At 44.3% G+C, this 16,544-nt stretch overlaps 1 protein-coding gene across 4 annotated transcripts in view; it reads left to right on the top strand.

Moving 5' to 3' along the window:
• The window catches only part of LOC120986360, a 97,744-nt gene that overhangs the window by 59,308 nt on the left and 21,892 nt on the right, over positions 1-16,544 (top strand). For all 4 annotated transcript variants that reach the window (XM_040414884.1, XM_040414886.1, XM_040414882.1 and 1 more), the window contains exons 6-9: positions 5,002-5,168; positions 7,065-7,216; positions 7,521-7,725; positions 11,534-11,624. In XM_040414884.1, coding sequence (XP_040270818.1) covers positions 5,002-5,168; positions 7,065-7,216; positions 7,521-7,725; positions 11,534-11,624 — 615 coding nt within the window. The remainder of the gene's footprint in view (positions 1-5,001; positions 5,169-7,064; positions 7,217-7,520; positions 7,726-11,533; positions 11,625-16,544) is intronic.

Raw genomic sequence — 16,544 nt, 5'->3', positions numbered from 1 at the left:
CCATACTTCTCATTTCTTCTACTTCAGCTGCTACAGAGTAAATGTAAACAACCTACAAAAAAGAAACCAGCCCAAAACAGTACCCATAAAATATAATAAAGCATTACTGTGTATACAAATAACATTAAAAAAAAAAATTATGGGGTCGCGACCACCATTGACCACAATTGCAAATGGGTGAGTTTATACACTGAGCAAAAATAAAAACACAACACTTTCGGTTTTGCTCCCATTTTGCATGAGCTGAACTCAAAGATCTGAAACATTTTCTACATACACAAAAGACCCATTACTCTCAAATATTGTTCACAAATGTGTCTAAATCTGTGTTAGTGAGCACTTCTCCTTTGCCGAGATAATCCATCCCACCTCACAGGTGTGGCATATCAAGGTGCTTATTATACAGCATGAATATTGCACAGGTGTGCCTTAGACTGCCCACAGTAAAAGGCCACTCTGAAATGTGCAGTTTTGCCTTACTGGGGAGGGGGGTTCAGAAAGCCAGTCAGTATCTGGTGTGGCCACCATTTGCCTCACGCAGTGCAACACATCTCCGTCGCATAGAGTTTATCTGGTTGTTGATTGTGGCCTGTGGAATGTTGGTCCACTCCTCTTCAATAGCTGTGCGAAGTTGCAGAATATTGGCAGGAACTGGAACACCCTGTCATATACGCCGATCCAGAGCATCCCAAACAAACATGCTCAATGGGTGACATGTCCGGTGAGTATGCTGGCCATGCAAGAACTGGGATGTTTCAGCTTCCAGGAATTGTGTACAGATCCTTACACTATGGGGCTGTGCATTATCTTGCTGCAACATGAGGTGATGGTCGTCGATGAATGGCACAACAATGGGCCTCAGGATCTCGTCACGGTATCTCTGTGTATTCAAAATGCCATCAATAAAATGCACCTGTGTTCGTTGTCCATAGCATACGCCCGATCCATAACGTTGATGTCAGCAAATCGCTCACACATAAACGACGCCACACACGCAGGGCCGGCCTTAGGTGTTCAGGCGCCCTGTGCAAGTTTACCTTTTTTTTTTTAAAATATTGTGTGGCACAGTGTATGCTATATGTGTATAACAAACATATTTCACATGAAAACTTACAATTACTTGGCTTGGCCCTTGGGGATCTCGGACGCCACTTCCACACTTTGGCCGGGGGCTCGGCGGAGCTGATGAGGTGTTTTATCCTAATGAGAAAGATTTCATAATAAGGATTTGGAGAAGGGGCAGAGGGATAGCAGAGCAGAGAGAGGCTGGTGCTGCTACTAGGGGATCATACCATGGGGGAGTAATAAAGCCCACCATAATGCCCCCCCCCCAGTAGTAATAATTCTCCTTATAATGTGACAATGCAAAAAATACTCCCTTGTAATGCCCCCATTTGAGCTAATGTCCTCATAGTGCCCCCATAATGTGCCAGTATAAAATACCCCTATATAGTGCCCCTAGTAAATGACCCCATAGTGCTCCACACCCTCCTTCCTCCTAGTGCCCCCCATAATGTACCAGTATAAAATGCTCCAGTAGATGCCCTCAGTGTCCCCCATAATTTGCAAGTATAAAATACCCCGTAGATGACCCCATAGTACTCCTCTCCCCCCTTCCCCATAGTACCCACCATGTGTCCCAGTATAAAATTGTACTGTACAGAGCCCATATAAAATACCCCTTTGTGGCCTCAGTAGATGCCCCTATAGTGCCCCCAACCATGTGCCAGTATTAACAGCCCCCCCGTGCCAGTAATAATAGCCCCCTATGCCAGTAATAGCAGCCTCCCTGTGCCAGTAATAGCAGCCCCCAGTAATAACAGCCCCCCCTGTGCCAGTAATAACAGCCCCCAGTAATAAGAGCCCCTCTGTGCCAGTAATAACAGCCCCCAGTAATAAGAGCCCCTCTGTGTCAGTAATAACAGCACCTCTGTGCCAGTAATAACAGCCTCCGCCAGTAATAACAGCCCCCCCTTTGCCAGTAATAACAGCCCCCCCTTTGCCAGTAATAACAGCCCCCCCTTTGCTAGTAATAACAGCCCCCCCTTTGCCATTAATAACAGCCCCCCCTTTGCCATTAATAACAGCCCCCCCTTTGCCAGTAATACCAGCCCCCCCTTTGCCAGTAATAACAGCCCCCCCTTTGCCATTAATAGCAGCCCCCCCTTTGCCAGTAATAACAGCCCCCCCTTTGCCATTAATAACAGCCCCCCCTTTGCCAGTAATAACAGCCCCCCCCTTTGCCAGTAATAACAGCCCCCCCCTTTGCCAGTAATAACAGCCCCCCCTTTGCCAGTAATAACAGCCCCCCCCTTTGCCAGTAATAACAGCCCCTCCTTTGCCAGTAATAACAGCCCCCCCCTTTGCCAGTAATAACAGCCCCCCCCTTTGCCAGTAATAACAGCCCCCCTTTGCCAGTAATAACAGCCCCCCCTTTGCCCTTAATAACAGCCCCCCCTTTGCCCTTAATAACAGCCCCCCCTTTGCCAGTAATAACAGCCCCCCCTTGCCAGTAATAACAGCCCCCCCTTGCCAGTAATAACAGCCCCCCTTGCCATTAATAACAGCCCCCCCCCTTTGCCAGTAATAACAGCCCCCCCTTTGCCATTAATAACAGCCCCCCCATTTGCCAGTAATAACAGCCCCCCCTTTGCCATTAATAACAGCCCCCCCTTTGCCAGTAATAACAGCCCCCCCTTTGCCAGTAATAACAGCCCCCCCTTTGCCAGTAATAACAGCCCCCCCCCCTTTGCCAGTAATAACAGCCCCCCCCCCCTTTGCCAGAAATAACAGCCCCCCCCCTGCCAGTAATAACAGCCCCCCCCTTTGCCAGTAATAACAGCCCCCCCCTTTGCCAGTAATAACAGCCCCCCCCTTTGCCAGTAATAACAGCCCCCCCGTTTGCCAGTAATAACAGCCCCCCCCCTTTGCCAGTAATAACAGCCCCCCCCCTTTGCCAGTAATAACAGCCCCCCCCCTTTGCCAGTAATAACAGCCCCCCCCCTTTGCCAGTAATAACAGCCCCCCCCCTTTGCCAGTAATAACAGCCCCCCCCCTTTGCCAGTAATAACAGCCCCCCCCCTTTGCCAGTAATAACAGCCCCCCCTTTGCCAGTAATAGTATTGTACATAATAAAAAAAATTAAAAAAAACACATACTTACCTCCATGTCAGCGATGCGATGCAGGCCTCTTCTGGCCTGTGTCCCACGCTGTATGGCTCAGACGGCGCGATGACGTCATCGCGCCGCCTGCGCCGGCCTCTGATAGGCTGCCGGCCTAGTGCCTGCAGCCTATCAGAGGAAGGGAAAGGGACACGCCTCTCCCTCCCCTACCGCAGCACAGCACAGGCAGGCATCTGTATCGCTGTCCTGAGGACAGCGATACAGATGACTGGAGATGAGCGCTTCCACAATGGATGCGCTCATCTCCCTGTGCCCCGCCGCCATTACACTGCGAGCTGTCGGCCGCCGGCGCCCCTGTTGCTATGGCGCCCTGTGCGGCCGCACAGCCCGCCCACCCCAAAGGCAGGCCCTGCACACACGATGTCTGCCATCTGCTCTGAACAGTTAAAACCGGGACTCGTCCGTGAACAGAACGCCTCTCCAACGTGCCAAATGCCATCGAATGTGAGCATTTGCCCACTGAAGTCGGTTACGACGACGAACTGCAGTCAGGTCCAGACCCCGATGAGGACGACGAGCATGCAGATGAGCTTCCCTGAGACGGTTTCTGACAGTTTGTGCAGAAATTCTTGGGTTATGCAAACCGGTTGTTGCTGCAGCTGTACGGATGGCTGGTCTCAGATGATCATGGAGGTGAACATGCTGGATGTGGAGGTCCTGGACTGGTGTGGTTACACGTGGTCTGCGGGTGTGAGGCCGGTTGGATGTACTGTCAAATTCTCTGAAACGCCTTATGGTAGAGAAGTGAACATTCATTGCATGGGCAACAGCTCTGGACATTCCTGCAGTCAGCATGCCAATTGCACGCTCCCTCAAATGTTGCGACATCTGTGACATTGTGCTGTGTGATCAAACTGCACATTTCAGAGTGGCCTTTTATTGTGGGCAGTCTAAGGCACACCTGTGCAATATTTATGCTGTATAATCAGCACCTTGATATGCCACACCTGTGAGGTGGGATGGATTATCTTGACAAAGGAGAAGTGCTCACTAACACAGATTTAGACAGATTTGTGAACAATATTTGAGAGTAATAGGTCTTTTGTGTATGTAGAAAATGTTTCAGATCTTTGAGTTCAGCTCATGCAAAATGGGAACAAACCCGAAAGTGTTGCGTTTATATTTTTGCTCAGTGTATATTGGTATAAGTTTTTTATACTCTGGTCTGGACACAGTTATTACTATTTATTATTGACACTATTTGTAGCTATGTTGTTTACAGGGTACTATCCCAGTGAATGTAGTCCAGACCATTATAATACATACACCTTTCCATATTCACCCCCATTTGTAAATTATGTGATCTCCGGAGGATGGTTTTTCTGCCACCTGTCCTTGCATCATGTGATTTTTTATATTTTTTTTTAATGCTATTTGTATACACAATAAAGCTTTATTGTATTTTATGGGTACTGTTTTAGGCTCATTTCTCTTTTGTAGGTTGTTTGCAGTTTTTGAGCTGGTACCTTGGCTACCATAATAGATGCTGGTAGTGCTCAAGCACAGTTTACTGTCCACCCGTGACTTAGGTGTTATGAGTGCTTGGCCTGTTTGGTCTTTTTTGTTTACAGAGTAAATGTAGTATACATATAGCCATTTAAATTTACAACCAACCTTGTAACATGAGTGGGAGCTGCTGCGTGTTTGTGCCTCTCTGCTCTGTCTTATATGAAGGGGTTTCGGAGTAGGGGACTCACCTTCTTAGATATTATAAGTCCCTAATATGGCATATAACACCAGGCTGTGGAGACAATATTTGTTATCAATTATGGTATGCTGACAATGAGATTTGACTGAAATTTCTTTTATTTTCTTTAGAGAGGAAGCTTGTCAGCCGAGATGCTGGCAGGAGGTCCCTATGTACCTTTTCTGTTCCTGCAACTTCACAGCCGGTGATCCCAATAATCCTATTCAGTTACGAAATATTAGTGTTGGACCGAAGGATGCGGAAACCTCCTTCATAAATTTTGACATTTGCAAAAACAGTAAGTTATAAAGGCAATTTGCTGATTTATTTTAATGATTGAATCATATCTATAGGAGGTACAGAGGTAGCTGTCATACTCAAGGCCTGATGCCTGAGGAGACCCAAAGGCCCCTCTACCGCATAAGAAGACACCAGTATTGTAATTGGCACATGGTAGGTACAATACTTGTAATGGAGCTCAGGAGCTTCAGATTATTCCTCTGGTGACAATACCACATACTGCATTATAGATAGAAAACACATAGAGAAGTGTGTGTCTGGACTGGACTCTTCTGCAGCTGAGCCATGCCATCACAACACCTGCCTTGGGACAGGAGGCAAGAATTTATCTACATCCTTATCCTGGTTTATCTATTGTGCATAAAACTTGAGTTGATACCTTCATGTTTTCCAATGTGCAGGTTCACAGCATAAAGTTGATCAGTGATTTTTTTATTTGTATTTTTTGCAAAACCTCTCAGAAATGCCAAGTTCACCTAGATCTTCATCTAGTTATCAGATAAAGCCCTTTCACGTGAACCAACTATAGGGAATGTACATTCGTAGGAATGTTGGTTCGGCCAAACATAGGGATGTCTAAAAATCCGCTGACAAATGCAACCATAAATTTGATTTCACAATATTCAACCTGTATGGGTGAAGAGCAATCATATCAACTACTGTTTGCTTGCCATGCAGTATGAATCCTATAAAGGCCCCTTAAATGAGTGCCAATCAACTGGTAATATCACCTTGTTATGGTCACGCATTGGCCATGTAAAAGGACCCTAAGGGCACGACTCAATGGTGTGGCGGTCCTCATGGGACCAAGCTATGCCCATTTTGCTGTTAAATCGTGTGGCCTTTGGCAGCTGTAGGTGGTCATGGCTTGGTCTCATGCAGCCAGCTGCATTGTTTGGTCATACCCTAAGTCGTTAAAATGCAAGACAAAGTGTAACACAACAAATTAGATGCTATTTCCTACATTCTCCAGCTTCACTCAGTAGGTGGACAATGCATCAAACGAGGACTGACAGCTACCGATATATACAATTTATAAAAATCTATTTTATATCAGCCTATATATACATACTAGTGTTGAGCGAATCGAAGTTAGCGAAGTGGAGTTCGATCAGAATTTCAGGAAAAATTTGATTTGTCACAAAGCCAAATTTCCTCCTGAAATGGCTGTAAAAAGCAAAAAATACATACTCACCACGACGTCACCACGCTGGCCGGTGCCGATGGCGTCATCACGCGCGAGCAGGGGCGTAGCTATAGGGGGTGCAGAGGTAGCAGTCGCTACCGGGCCCAGGAGCCTGAGGGGGCCCAAAGACCCTTGTGCCGCATGTGAAGACAATGGTATTATAGAAAGTGCATGCTATTCAAGTTACACCTCTGGCTAGAGGTAAGGGGTTAGGTCAATGCCATGGGGGGGGATGCAGTTTCAATTTTTGCCTCAGGCAGCACAAAGGCTATGTGCTTCCCTGCCCCTGGCGACAAAGCACTGAGAGAAGGGGGGCCCAAGCTGAACTCTTTCACCAGGGCCCATGAGCCTTTAGCTACGCCCCTGCGCGCGAGATTTGCCGCGTTCCTACAATCAAGGTGGCCGCAACGCAATGGATGAGGTGAGAATGTATTTTTGATTTTTAACTCCTGATTAACCTTTGAAAGGCATCCATTTTAACATCAGATGCTCCGATCAGTGTGGAACGTAGCATTAGAGGAGTTTAATGACGAGGGCGGTGCAATCGCCGTTCCCCATCATTATGCGAGCCACATACAATGGAAAGCGATTCGTGACTAAGTAATTTGTAACGGATAGAATTTCTTTGTGAACTTTGGCGAAGCAGCCGAATGGAATCTTAGATAACTTCGCTTCTCTCTAATACATGCATTTCGGTTTGTCCCTCAGTCAAACTGCTGCCCAGGATCCTCACCGTTGATGAAAAAAATAAAGGAGAAACTTTTGAAATCCACTGGAAAAACCTGCCAAATGAGAAGACTGAATTCAAATATCATTATGAACTTTGTTACTGGAGAGAGAACGACATGGAGCTAAATGAGGTTGGTCCTATAGAACAGAACGAATAGCAGACGTGGTGCTCGGTACATATGTGTCATCAGAAAATGACCTATTGCTTAAATCAAGTTTTTATGTTAAATGTTTTTTTATACAGTATGATGGAATGGAATGCATGACAATACAAATAACTTGTAGCAAAGATTCACACATTCTGTCCTATCAGCTCAACAGCTGCTCCTAGTAATCCAATAATGTATGACCATCTTTGGTAGGATAGGTCTGGGGCCAAAGAACCTATTATTGTATGTTGATATTGTCTGTTATCTCATTTGTAATCATTGACAGGTCGCTTTTGACTGCCCAGGTGATACCAAAACACTGTCACCGAATAACGACCGCCGCGTACTCCTCACATTGGGAAAGCAGCTTAAACCTAGCAGTAACTACTCTGTGATGGTACGCGTACGATTGGGTGAGAAAAATCCAGACGACTGCTACAAGGGGCCCTGGAGTGAATGGAGCAATGTGCAAACCTTTCACACCAAATCAGGTATCTTCATAACTTTTATAATTAAGTGCAATTCCAATGTTACCTTATGTAAGGATGCAGGAAGAGAAAACATTGATGTTGTATTTCTTATCATTGGAAAGTGTATGTATCACTGAGGCAATGGTTGACCAGCTAATGTGTATTGAGGCCTCTCAACTCTGTCTGATGGTGAATGTTAGGAAAGAAAAGGAACATTCGATTGAATTTCAGCATGTCCCAAGCTGCCGTACACATTAGATAGGTGTCAATGAAATGCTCATCTCTCCCCATCCCTTCTTCAACATGACGGACAAAGCCACTGCCAGGCACTGCTGGTGGCAGCTTATCTCCCCAAAAACAAAAGGATAGGGTATGTCTACTGTATATCCAACCTGTCAACCTTTTCTCTCCTGACATCTGAGGGAATTGAGAGGCTCCTAGACATAGATAGTTGTTCCAGAGGTGTAAAAAAACAGTAGAGGGCTCCTAAGCAAAAATAGTATTTTGGCCACTTGCTTTTTACCAGACAATTTATGAAGAGTGAAGGTTCTCATCATAGTACTCCTCTTCCCTTACTAGGACTTTCTAGTAATATTCTTCATCTAATGGATGAGAATCTATCAGTAATTTTGAGCTAAGGGAACATTGATGCCATTTTTTTTCATACTGATACATGGCTGCTTTGCCTATAGGGGCCCTATGCAGCCAGACTGGTTTAACCAATGGTATGTCTGCTCCTGAAATTGATGGGTTAGGCAGATATGCATCCTATGTTTTTGGCCAGCTTTACTTCTCTGTCCATGTCAAGCATGCATGTGTAGGAAGCTGCCGAGAGAGAATGCTGTCTTAGATATATGGCCAGTTTCAAGGGGTTTTCTCACTTCAACAAATGGTATTTATCATGTAGACAAATTTAATACAAGGCAATTGCTAATGTATTGTGATTGTCCATGTTGCGTCCTTTGCTGGCTTGATTCATTTTCCCATCACATTATAAATTGCTAATTCCAATGGTTACGACCAACCTGAAATCGAGCAATTGTGGACGTGCTTGCAAACTATAGGAAAAGCACTGTCCACCAGAAAGGCCGGAGCTTTTTCCTTTAATTCTTGGATTGCAGGGTGGTCGGCACCCCTGGATATGAACTGTGTAATGTGATGGAAAAAATGAGTCAAGTGCAGCCAGCCAGTACCGCAGGGGCAACACGTGAGGTGCACGGTGGACCGATGAGGGGCCAAATAATAACACAGTTCATCAGTTTACTCACGGTTAGCAGAAAGCCTCCCTGGGCTGGCAGCACAGTGTTGAGGTGGACAGCACGAAATCCTCCGGGGCACACTTTTTGGTAGTGAAGAATCAGCCAAGATGGTGATTGAGGTGCCCTTGATGTCAGGGGTGCTTAGGGTGCTTGTTGCGGCTGAGTCCCTTGATGGTATTTGTCGTGACGCCAGTACCGTTAATGGTGGTACAACCAATAGTGGTGGTAATGAGGTAGACGGTGGTGAGGTACAACTCACAACTTTTACTGATGTTGGTTCCAGTTGCAGTAGGTGCACCAATCAAAATGCAGTCCTTTGTTAGCAGTAGAGTTAATCTGTGAATCCACTGTTTATAGGCTTTCTTAGGCTCTGATTTAGGCTGTGGTTATGGAGTACCTTACTTCAGTTGGTGTGCTCAGTCCTATACCTTGTCTTTTCCCTCCAAGCTGAATATTGGGACAGGTACCTAATCTGTTTCCCAGAATTATGGTGTGGCTGCCAGAAGCTATAAGTCCTCCACCATGCGCAAAGGTGTCTGTGGCCCTAAATAACGGCTATTATCACCGATGAATTTTTCTGATGCTTGGGTCTGTTCCAGGGAGGCAAACTCTCTCCTACTGGTCAGGGATACAAGTATATAGTCCGGCCACAGAAGGAAAACGCTCTTCTGCGCCTCACACATTGGTACTACCATATAGCGAAGTTGGCTCCACTCACTAATCTGTGGTGTGAAGTCTTCACTCTGTATTCTCATCTCTGTTTTAGGTTGAATTCCACTAATCTAATCTAATCTAAAAACTGTCTCACTAGGCCTGACCGAAGTATTTATAGGACCTAAGTTTTTTTATCCCCATCTAGTGGTAAGATGTATAAATTACACCTAATCTGCCTAGTAACAGGGATTTTGCAGATAAGTTAGTACAAAACTATATAGCATAGCATAATACAATTCTTAGGGGAAAAGTGCTTTTAAGCAGTGCCCACACACATGTAGTGGGATGCTGCACAAGCCAGCAAAGGAGGCAATATGGACAATCAGAATACATTACTAAGTGCCTTGTATTAACTTCCTCTACTGTACATGATAAATGTCATTCGCTGAAGTGAGACAACCCTTTTAAAAGGACCTCTACCTCATGTCAATTAGCTTTAAAGGCCTCTAGACATACTAGTGTATTGTCAGCCAAAACCTGCTGAGAATAGAGTGTTCAGCTGACAGTCTAATGAATGTGGGGAGCTCCTGACTCTCCTCCGACAGATGAAGTCAGGGGAGAGAATAGTCGGGCAAAGTGAATATGGAGAGAATAGTCGGGCAAAGTGAATATGGAGAGAATAGTCGGGCAAAGTGAATATTTTCTCCTGATCTTTTCATTCTCCCGGGAGCTAAGCTGCCACCACAAGTTTCTGGCAGCGGCCTTCTCCCCTTTGCCCTTTGAATTCACATACAATTTCGGCTGAGCTGAATATGTATGTGTATTCGGGAGCCGGGAGGGATTTGGAAGAGATAGCTTTCCTGACAAAGAAGAGTTTTACTAGGAGAAGCTGTTAGTACTGTGGGGCTTCGCTCTGGTAGATAGGTTAAGCGGGCGCAGTACAGAGGCAAAATACAAGTTCTTAACTCAAAACGTCAGTGTTTATTAACACTTAAGACAATTGCACAAAACAGCAGGTAACTTTGAAGTCTTGGTGTTAGTTCACACACAATCGAAAGTTCATATAACACAAGTCACCTTGCTGGCAGTTCTGCCTCCAGTAGTCCACAGCAGGCTTTAGGGGGCCTGTTTCCCCAGTGTGCGTCTCTCAGCCCTCCAAAGCCTCAGATCCCAAAAAAAGAGACCTGTCTGCTGAGCCCAGCTGCCTATTTAAGGACAGCCAGGTGCTGCTAAAACCCGGACCGACACTTAAACTCCGGTCCGGTATTTGACCTCACCTGGCTGGAAACCAGCCCAGCCGCACATGCTGGGAGGAAAATACCTGCCTAGCCAGACACAACCCCTCACTGTGTCACACTACGTACATATTTCTTCTTTAATGGGACTAAAGAGGACATTTAGTACATGATACCCCATCTGTATGGAGTTCTCCTCTCCAACAACATAATTTATTTCCGCATTATAAACATGTAGTGCACATCCAAACAAAACCTCAGAAGTGAAAATGGTTTTTAACCAATTTTGGGGATGCTGGAGAACTCCTTACATACAAAGTTTTTGATTTATCTAGAAGCTAGCCCACATCTTCTTCTCAAGTATGTTCTTTACACTATTTTATTGGGATGTCCAAAGGGATGTTAAGCCAATTTCTACTACATGTATCTGGCATACAAGATGTTGTTTTCAATTACTGACATCCTCCAAAGCGTTAACCTCTCTCTGGAGTTGCTCTCCTCTGGACGTAAAGTTCTAGACAGAGATCACCATATTCCTTGACTAGACATACAGGGAAGGGGGGAGCAGATAACCTTTTCGGCTATCATAGAGTTGTATTTGAAAAGTTCATGATTCAGATCATGTTTTCTGATTGAGACTGCTATTTAGGTTATTTAACTTGATTTGCTTTTTTTTCGTAGTTCCAAATACTTTGTTGCTGTGCATTCTGGTCCTGTCAGGTGTGGTCGTTCTTGTAATCTGTGTAGTATATGGATGCAGAGCTTTAATAAGGTGAGTCAACTTCATGTAATAGTAATGGCTGTATTAATGAAGTACATGGTGATGGATTGACCTATTGTGTCCCCAACATGAATATCTTTGTCAAACCCCTGGTCTACATTAAAGAGAAACTCCAGCATGTTCACAACATTTACCATGAATTAAGCCTGTATTACATGGCCCAATGTGGCAGACAATTGTTCAATTGTTGCAATCTCTGCTTGGTAGAGGAGGAGACCACTGCTATTACATGCAGCGTTCTCCTTCACAGCATGGAGAGGAGCGATCACTATGCCACCGTGCTGTATAGTGGTTTGCCGTCGGCAGATCATGATTAGACAGCACAATCTGCTGCCTGCAAACAATTAATGTTTGTGTCAAAAGATTTGGATTGACCGATGAACAAGCGTTCTCTCGTTCATTGAGCAATTGGTGAGTATTACACTGCAAAGAACATAGGAACTATCGTTAGCGATCATCTGCCTAAAAATCGGCAGGTGTAATACATGTAATACAGGCTTAAAGCCTATGTACACCTTTGGGGGAATTTATTTATACTTGTATACTTTATACTATAATTGTACTCATAATTGTACTCATTTTGAGCTAAAAATACTTTTTTAAATTGCCCTTTATTAAAAACATGGCATCCTTTTCACTGTACAGAGGTGAGATGCTCTAGTACAAGCATGTCAAACTCAAAGGCTAACATGGGCCAAAAAAACAAAATTTAAGTTTATGTGGGCCGCATCCAAAAAAAAAAAAAAATCGTACATTTTCATAGAACAACATTGTTGTTTCATGACTGCTGACCCCCAACATCCCGTTGCCCAATAACACAAGTGAGACCTATATATATATATACAAATATTAAACTTCACTATAAGACGCACCTAGGTTTTTGAGGAGGAAAATAAGAAAAAAATATTTTTAACCAAAAGTTGTGCTTTTGGTGGGCTTTGAATTAATGGTGGTCTGTGCATGACACTATTATGGGGGATCTGTGGATGACGCACTGTCATGTGGGGGATCTGTGGATGGCACTGTTATGGGGGATCTGTGGATGGCACTGTTATGGGGGATCTGTGGATAGCACTGTTATGGGGGATCTGTGGATGGCACTGTTATGTGGGATCTGTGGATGGTGCTGTTATGGGGGATCTGTGGATGGCACTGTTATGGGGATCTGTGGATGGCACTGTTATGGGGGATCTGTGGATGGCACTGTTATGGGGGATCTGTGGATGGCACTGTTATGGGGGATCTGTGGATGGCGCTGTTATGGGGGATCTGTGGATGGTGCTGTTATGGGGGATCTGTGGATGGCACTGTTATGGGGATCTGTGGATGGCACTGTTATGGGGGATCTGTGGATGGCACTGTTATGGGGGATCTGTGGATGGCACTGTTATAGGGATCTGTGGATGGTACTGCTATGGGGTGGGATATCTGTGGATGGCATTGTTATGGGGTGGGGGGATCTGTGGATGGCATTGTTATGGGGTGGGGGATCAGTGTATGGTGCTGTTATGAGGGATCTGTGGATGGAATTGTTATGAGGTGGGGGATCTGTGGATGGAACTGTTATGGGGTGGGATATCTGTGGATGGTACTGCTATGGGGTGGGATATCTGTGGATGGCATTGTTATAGGGTGGGGGATCTGTGGATGGAACTGTTATGGGGGGATCTGTGGATGACACTGCTATATGTCATCCACAGTTCCCCCTCATAACAGTGTCCCCCAATACACCGGCCCTCTGCTCACCGAAGTATTTATAAACGTGAATCCTTATCCTGTTATTAAGTTGAACTAACGCTGCCCTCTCCCATGTTCCCCTGTATCCCCCTGTATCCCCACAGCACTTACTTAAGCTTCCATAGCAGGCAGAGCGGACGGCACCAGTAACGTCACTCACTGACGTCGCGCGTCTGCTCCGCCTGCTTCATCCATAAAGTGGGCGGTGCAGGCGCTCGACGTCAGTGAGTGACGTTACTGCTGCCGTCCGCTCTGCCTGCTATTGAAGCTTAAGTGCTATGGGGATACAGGGGAACATGGGAACAGGGGAGAGGGCAGCGTTAGTTCAACTTAATAACAGGATAAGGATTCACGTTTATAAATACTGCGGTGAGCGGCGGGGCCCGGTGTAAGAGTACAGTGACTGCACCGGGCCCCGCCCCTAGTTACGGACTCCAGCCCCTCCTCTCTCCCGGCTCATACATAGCAGTCTGCGATGCTGCATCTTTGCCGGGCCGCAAAGATATTCATTGCGGGCCGCATGCGGCCCGCGGGCCGCATGTTTGACACCCATGCTCTAGTAGGACCCTTTGGATTTTTTGTCTTTTCCGTCAGTTGGGGAGCTGACAGGCTCCTTATCTCTGCTCTCTGACATTATAAACAGTCCTTTTAAATAAGTGTTTATGACCTCTCAGTAATTTAGAGATAAGGTTTATTAGAGATAAATGAAAGTGAAAGTACAAGTCACACAGTTAACCCTTTGTGACAGAACGGTTTGATATCTTTAATAAAGGCCAATTGAAAAAATGATTTTTAGCCAAGAATGAGTAAAATGCAATCATAAAAAAAAAATTGCCTACGAAGGTGTACATAGCCTTTAAGTCTATCACTAGATTATAGACGAGATTTGTGACCCTGATTAGTTTAAGATATGAGCGTTAAAAATCACTTGTCATCTGAATCAGTCCTATTAAACCAGACATACTGCTTGGTGGGGTTGATCTTGCTGATTAAAATTATACCGATCTTGTGAAGATTGATCCAGAGAAAAAAATACTATTATTTTTATGCAAGTGAGGGGTGTGTCCAGACCTGGAAAACTGTAATGCACAGAGTGGTCAGGCCCCTCCCCACTGTGCACTAAAGCCCTTATTTGCATAAGGAATAAAAGTTTTTTTCTCTGGAACACCACATATGATTTTCACAGGACAGGTATCATTTTAATCATGGAAGCCACTGCGTTCCCGCAATTTGACGTAATAGTACGTCATGGTGATCGGGTGGGAATCTGAGCGGTGCACGCCCGATCACTGCAGGGGTATGGCAGTCCCTGGTAGCCGGGCCCCTGCTGTATCCTGTAAAAGCCGATGTCGGCTGATAAACCCCTTCTATGCCATAGAAAGGGTTTGTGTCGGGTGAAGGAGCGCTGCTGTGGGGGGGACTAGATGTGTCAGAAGGCAGCCCGATGCCATGCATGGCATCATGACCTGCCTTCTACGGGTGCCCAGGAGATCCATCCTCAGGCTGGTTCTCCTAGGCAACCTGTTAGTGTATGACTCAGTGGCGTACACTAAGAGGCAATGCATTACAATACAGATGTATTGTAATGCATTGTTGAGGGGATCAGACCCCCAAAAGTGAACGTCAGAAATAAAGTAAAGAAAAAAAAGTAAAAAAAGGGTTTTTAATAAAACTAATAGTTTTTAAGTAAAAAAAGAAAAGAAAAACGCCCCTTTCCCCTTATTTAATTATAAAAAACTAAAATACACATGATACACCCTGTCCGATAAACACCATAAAAAACAAGCCATTTTTGTCACCTTACATCACAAAAAGTGCAACACCAAGCAATCAAAAAGGGTTATGTCCCACAAAATGGTATCAATTAAACCGTCACCTCATCCCGAAAAAAATGAGATCCGACCTAAGACATTCGCCCAAAAAAATAATAATATAGCCCTCAGAACATAGAGACACTAAAACATAATTTTTTTGTTTTTAAAACTGCTATTATTGTGCTAAAGTGAAATACATAAAAAAATATATGTATTAGGTATTGCCACATCTGTAACAACCAGCTCTATAAAAATATCACATGACCTAACCCCTCAGATGAACACCGTAAAAAAATATAAATAAAAACTGTGTAAAAAAAAGCCATTTTTGTCACCTTACATCACAAAAATTGCAACAGCAAGCGATCAAAAAGGCGTATGCCCCCCAAAATAGTACCAATCAAACCGACACCTTATCCAGCAAAAAATGATATCCTACCTAAGACAATCGGTCAAAAAAAGCTATGGCTTTCAGACTATGGAGACACTAAAACATCATTATTTTGGTTTAAAAAATGCTATTATTGTGTAAAACTTAAATAAATAAGAAAAAGTTGACATATTAGGCATTGCCACGTCCGTAATGATCTGCTCTATAAAAAAGTCACATGACCTAATCCCTCAGGTAAACGCTGTAAAAATAAATAAATAAAAACTGCGCCAAAACAAACTTTTTTTTTGTCACCTTGCCCCATAAAGTGTAATAATGATTGATCAAAAAATCATATGTACCCAAAAATGGTACCAATAAAAACATCAACTCTTCCTGCAAAAAACTAGCCCCTGCACAAGACGATCGGCAGAAAAATAAATAAATAAATAGGGCGTTCAGTAAATGGAGACACAATTATTATTATTTTTTTTTCAAAAATGCTTTATTATGTAATACTGAAACAAACAAACATAGAAAGTAGACATATTTGATATCATTGCGTCCGTAACAACCTGCTCTATAAAAATTGCACATGATCTACCCTGTCAGATGAATGTGTGGCTGTCATGGCCCATAAACAGGTAGGAACTAGTGTTAGGGACAACTCCATAGAGGCGACCTTGATGTGGTAAGTGGCTTATTACGCTTTGGCCAAAATGTACACCAATGCCTCATCCGGCATAGAGGCAGGGCAGAATGCTGGTTGCAGAGTGCTATTGCATTTGTATTTTGCACCTGTCAGATGAATGTTGTAAAAAATAAAAAATAAAAACTGTGCCAAAAAACATAATATAGAGCAATTAAAAATCATATGTACCCCAAAATAGTACCAATAAAACTGGCACCTTATCCCCTAGTTTCCAAAATGGGGTCACTTTTTTGTGTTTCTACTGTAAGGGTGCATCAGGGGGGCTTCAAATGGGACAT

The sequence above is a fragment of the Bufo bufo genome, chromosome 1, assembly GCF_905171765.1.
Source record: "Bufo bufo chromosome 1, aBufBuf1.1, whole genome shotgun sequence".
NCBI lineage: Eukaryota > Metazoa > Chordata > Amphibia > Anura > Bufonidae > Bufo > Bufo bufo.
Note: the sequence above shows the minus strand (reverse complement) of the source record. Positions and strands in the feature narration are given on the sequence as shown.